Below are 5,665 nucleotides of genomic sequence, written 5' to 3' on the forward strand. Positions count from 1 at the left end.
TATAATAAAACTTGATCACCTACCTTGAATTCCCATTTCTTGATTCTTTTATCATGCCATCTTTTAACTTTTTCTTTAAACAACTTGGCATTTTCATAAGCTTGTGTCCTCCATTCATCTAGAGAACCAATATTAAATAACCTCTTTCCACTCGCAAGTTTGAAATCATTATTTAGTTCTTTAATTTCCCAATAAGCTTTATGTTCTAACTCAAGAGGTAAGTGACATGCTTTCCCATATACCATTTTATAAGGGGACATACCCATAGGATTTTTATAAGAAGTTATGTATGCCCACAAAGCATCATCCAGTTTCTTATACCAATTCTTTCTAGGTATATTAACGGTCTTTTGCAAAATCAACTTTATTTCTCTATTGCTCAATTCAACTTGACCACTCGACTGAGGATGATATGGTGATGCAATTCTATGGTTGCCATCATATTTGGCAAGGAGTTTACGGAATGCACCATGAATAAAATGTGAACCGCCATGAGTCATTAAATATCTAGGGACTCCAAATCTCGGGAAAATAACTTCTTTAAGCATTTTAATAGATGTGTTATGATCATCACTACTAGTTGGAATAGATTCTACCCACTTAGTAACGTAATCAACAACAACTAGAATATGTGTATACCCATTAGAGGAAGGAAAAGGTCCCATATAATCAAATCCCCAAACATCAAATGGTTTAATAACAAGTGAATAATTCATAGGCATTTCCTGACGTGTGCTAATATTACCAATTTTTTGACATTCATCACAAGAAAGGACAAACTTACGTGCATCCTTGAAGAGAGTAGGCCAGTAGAAACCAGATTGTAATACCTTATGTGTGATTCTGTCTCCAACATGGTGTCCTCTGTATGCCTCGGAATGACACTCCCGTAGGACTTGTTCCTATTCATGCTCAGGTCAACAAGGTCCTAATAATACCATCTACTCCTTCTTTATAAAGACAAGATGACCCGTTGCGTCGATGGCGCAAAGGCCAAATGCAAGCCAGGTATTGAATGAGTGTGCATTAAAATATGTAAACACAAAATAAAACATATGAAAATAAGTACGGATTGATGATGATACATGTTTTACATAAGATCCAAAATAATACTAAGTCATGTAGCAAAGGACTCTTGTGATCTGCTTAGATTGGATAGATAATCATGCAGAGGCCTTTGAACGTGCACTTCAAGGCAAAAGCATATATTTCTTTCATCATGGTTGTTTGAAAAGCATACCACACAACAGTCTAAGCAACAAATAACCGATAGTTAAACACACATGATTGTCTTAGGTGATTACATAAGATCCAAAAGGATGATAAACATAGAAGTCTTGGTAGGCATCTATACTAATGCTAAGTAATATAACAAGGGGCTCTTGCAACTTGCTTATATTGAGTATACGATCAGGCGCAGTCCCTTGGAAGTGCATTTGAAGGCAAAAGCATATGCTTGCCCTTTGTTCATGTGTGCCCGATGGAAGAAGTCGCTCCAGCCTCTAGTGATGGTGGCCCTTTTGTCAACACCCTTGATAAAGCGGGATGTGACAGCAATAGTTCCATCTCCAATAGTGCTTGGCAGTTCACCCTGATCACCATCCATGTGTGGGAAAAGGGAACCCATAGAAAAGGGAACCCATAGAAAAGGGAACCGTAAAGTACTGAAAATAACAGTAAAGGTTAGTTAGTATATCATTTTATACCATGTCACTGTATGAAACAGAACATAGCAATTGCAAAGGATTACCATTCTTTTGCTATCTGTTGCAGATGTTTCTGTCATGTGGCACACATAGTAGCGATCAGGCGTGGTGATGTTGTGGATGATCTTTCACAGTCTAAGAACATTATGATTGTAGAGCTTAACTGTGTTGCCCCACACAATGTGGCGACTAAACTCATCTAAGTGGTCGATGCCAGGCTCACCTATGTTAAATTATACAAAGTTATACCATGTAGCAGTTGTTGTGAGAGTTGTTGGAATGACAAGAGTAATGTAGCTCTTACCACAGAGAATGTACTTTCCAGGCTTTAGATGGATTTTCTTGCCTTTGAACTTTCGGGTTGAGCTTGCTTCGTGTGGGCAATGAATATACTCGAATGGCTTGTTGTGCTTCCGACACAGTTCGTCTGTGATGAATAATTAAGATCATGGTAAGTAGAAATAATGTCTATGATTTGAAACCTAAGTCAAAATAGTCATCATAAGTATGTTTTTGAGCATTACCATGGGTAATTTGGCTACCGCTGATATCACTGGTTGTGTTTGCCTCCTCTTGTTTAACTGATGCCATCTGGAAAGTAGTAGAGTAATTAAGCTGACTTATCTACATGTGGTTTCAGTTGGGATGTCTAACAGTGATGCATGTGTCTTAAACTCTTGATATAGTGAGACTGATTATTATTGGTCATTGGGAAGCTAGTGGAATCCACCAGTTGAGGCAGCTAGGGGTCAATATAGGATTGTTTAACCAAATCGGATGACGGAGTAAATTTTCGTGAGGACCGCCTGGGAGGCCTTTTTTCACCAGCAATATTCCTCCTAGCTCATTTCATCCTCATCTACACCCCATGTGCTTCATCAGTGCACATGTCAATTAGGTTCAGATTATACAATAGATACATATGAAATCGTGAAAAAGAAAAGAAATACATAGGAAGAATCAAGCACCACGAATATCTCGACAGTGACTATATAAGACCAAAACGACGTACAAGACAGATTCATCCCAGCAATACAGCATAAACTACTTTTCTATGCTCGCAGTGGCAACAAAGTATATGAACTTGCTTTATTATGCAAACGGAAACCTCTCTACTATTGCATCCAATTGCAGACTCAGATACCCAATAACCCGTGGTGATTAACAAATAATTTATTTTCATAAAGAAACCACACATAAGGTAATCACCTATGCACCCAGTGATTAAGCCAACTACTGAAGGATCCTATGAAGGCCTACTCATTGGGAAGTTGGCTCATTTGCCGTGGTTAATCTCTCAACATCACTATATAGTTTGATTATTATAAGCAGTTGTGAATTTGACAAGAAAATATTAACAGATACGGTTTCCTAATAAAATCAGTGAGCTGTCAAAGCAAGAGTAGTATTCACTGGGAAGTTGGCTCAGTTGCAGCCTGAAATAAAATCACTAAAATGTATGCTACTCCAACTGTGAACCTATCTAGTTGTTGACGCAAAGTAGCTGCCATTTATGGGATTTACATTCCAATATGCAGTTAACTCATGCCTGCGGATATTACATCTTGTCCGGACCAATTGCTTAACCCTTCTCCAAAATGAGGATTTTTGATAATAGTCTCAATTAATTTCGCTTGGTGATTATCTTTCAAATGAAAGATTAACAGGTCAAAAGCATCGCAAGAAAAGAACATGATTGCATACTGCACATGTAGGAACATGAATATATGTGTAGACAACAATGAGTATGAATGCGTATTCATGCTGAAATTTGCAAAAATTAACAGACGAAGACTTAGTAAAATCAATATTCCGTACCAAAAACATTAGAATGTACATACTATCAGAACTCCTCAATGGCTCACGCATAACATGCAGTAAGTTTTCTCTGAATTTTGTTCTAAAATTACATGATGGCGAACACTGCAGGCCAGCAAGACAATTGATGAACTACTTGGTATACAACGTCTAGTCAAGTGCTTCAAATATTCTATTGACAAATAGTCCAAACAAAAGGTTTACCTGATTGCTGGCCGACGTCTTCCATGACTTCCGTTCCAGTCTCTGCGTCGCTCCGCGCGACGTCATGACTGCGGGGTGTGATAACCTACATGTATACGTGTGTGTGTGAGTATTGTATGTAGTCTGCTGAGTAGGCCAGTACAGTGTACGTGTGTGCAGTTTTCCCCTATGCACACACACGTCCCTCCACCTCTCAAACATGGCTGCCCACGATCACCATCATGGCCCAGACGCCCTCTGTTCCCTTTGTATATGTACCCTCTAGATCAATAGAACAAGTGTGTTCGATCTCCTCCCCGAAACGGAGAAGACTTTCGTTGACAAATTCCAAAACTGTAATGTGAGACAAGATCACTGGCCAGGTCAAAGCTCTTAAGCAGAATTTCATTAACAAATTCGTTGCAGCAAAATCATGTGAGATAGAAATAAAGATGGAACCACCATAAGAACAAATTAGCTCATGAACACATCATAAAACATGACAGGGGACATGGCAAATACTGCCCAAACAAAGTACAGAGAAGAGAGAAGAAGCAAAGAGAGAGGAGCACCTTGGCAAAATTCTGAAGGAAGACGTTTTCCAATCATGGAGCTCCTGGAACCGGCGCCTTCATCCATGAGGTGAGACGAGGGGAAGAGACGAGCTGCTCCTTCCGCCGCCAGCATCTTTCTCTGCCCAACACCACTGCCTGGAGTGCCGCCTTCCTCTCCTCTCCCGAGCACTCGTTGTTGACCTCCGTGCCCTTGCTTCCGGACTCACTGCCTCTCCCACGGGGCCGCCTCCATCTCGAGCTCGCCTGCGGGCCGTCCTTCGCTCCCTCCACCATGAGCACCTCCATCCTTGAGCGCCCCAACCCCAGATCCATCGAAGGGCTAGCGTGGGGATCGATGGTGGAGTCACGTGAAAGAAAGGGGAGGAGGAGGAAGAGGAGGAGTAGTCGGCGGCTGGGAGGGAGGTCGAGGAGCTGGGAAGAGAAGGGAGGAGGTCGCGTGCGTGCGTTAGGTTTTCACCTGCCAGTAAATCAATCTGCTGCACCGAATCGAACAGCAAACCCCACCTCATTCCATTAGGCCCACACATAGCGCGGCCCACCTGTCATCCGCTTCTTTAGCATGTACAAACGTGACACATGGATTAAAAGATCGGACGGGTAAGAAACTGCTAGCAGTAAAAGTGGAGGAATAGTAAAACAATCGAACGATCCGGCTGGCTTAGCGATCGCAAGTGCTCTATATGGCCGGGTAGGCTAGCGTTGTTTATATGTTCCATGTGTGTCATCCCAAAAGTAATGTCTTAAATCAAAGAAGAACTTTTTCTTTTGTTGGTATGTGAAACTAGGTGGTATGTATTTAGCAACAATGTACTTAGCATCGTCTGCATACCAAGGAGTATTACGAGAAGCATTTATAACAGCTAATTGTTCATCAGGAAAACTATCATCAATAGGTAGTGGGTCATCAAGAACATTTTCCATTCGAGATAAATTATCAGCTACGGGATTCTCAGCTCCCTTTCTATCAATAATATGCAAATCAAATTCTTGTAGCAAAAGAACCCACCTAATGAGTCTAGGTTTAGGATCTTTCTTTTCCACAAGATATTTAATAGCAGCATGATCGGTGTGAACAATTACTTTAGAATCAACAATATAAGATCTGAATTTATCACATGCAAACACAACTGCTAAAAATTCTTTCTCAGTAGTAGCATAATTTCTTTGAGCACTGTCTAGATTTTTACTAGCATAATGAATAACATTCAATTTCTTATCAACTCTTTGTCCTAGAACAGCACCAACAACATAGTCACTAGCATCACACATAATTTAAAAAGGCAAGTTCCAATCAGGTGGTTGAACAATAGGTGTAGGGGTCAGGGCTTTCTTAAGTATTTCAAAGGCTTCTATGTAATCATCATCAAAAACAAATGGAACATA

The 5,665-nt window shown here is 40.5% G+C and overlaps 1 protein-coding gene across 1 annotated transcript; it reads right to left on the minus strand.

Annotated features, from left to right (window-relative positions):
* Window positions 1-1,217: 1,217 nt before the first annotated feature.
* Window positions 1,218-4,685, minus strand: LOC123049237 (uncharacterized). The gene is made up of 6 exons (XM_044472189.1): window positions 4,280-4,685; window positions 3,729-3,813; window positions 2,231-2,297; window positions 2,011-2,133; window positions 1,751-1,929; window positions 1,218-1,664 (listed from the first exon to the last, which is right to left on the minus strand). The coding sequence occupies exons 2-5, from the start codon at window positions 3,792-3,794 to the stop codon at window positions 1,835-1,837; spliced, it is 351 nt and encodes a 116-aa protein (XP_044328124.1). The 5' UTR covers window positions 3,795-3,813; window positions 4,280-4,685; the 3' UTR covers window positions 1,218-1,664; window positions 1,751-1,834.
* Between the last annotated feature and the right edge of the window lie 980 nt (window positions 4,686-5,665).

Source organism: Triticum aestivum, chromosome 2D, assembly GCF_018294505.1.
Source record: "Triticum aestivum cultivar Chinese Spring chromosome 2D, IWGSC CS RefSeq v2.1, whole genome shotgun sequence".
Classification (NCBI taxonomy): domain Eukaryota; kingdom Viridiplantae; phylum Streptophyta; class Magnoliopsida; order Poales; family Poaceae; genus Triticum; species Triticum aestivum.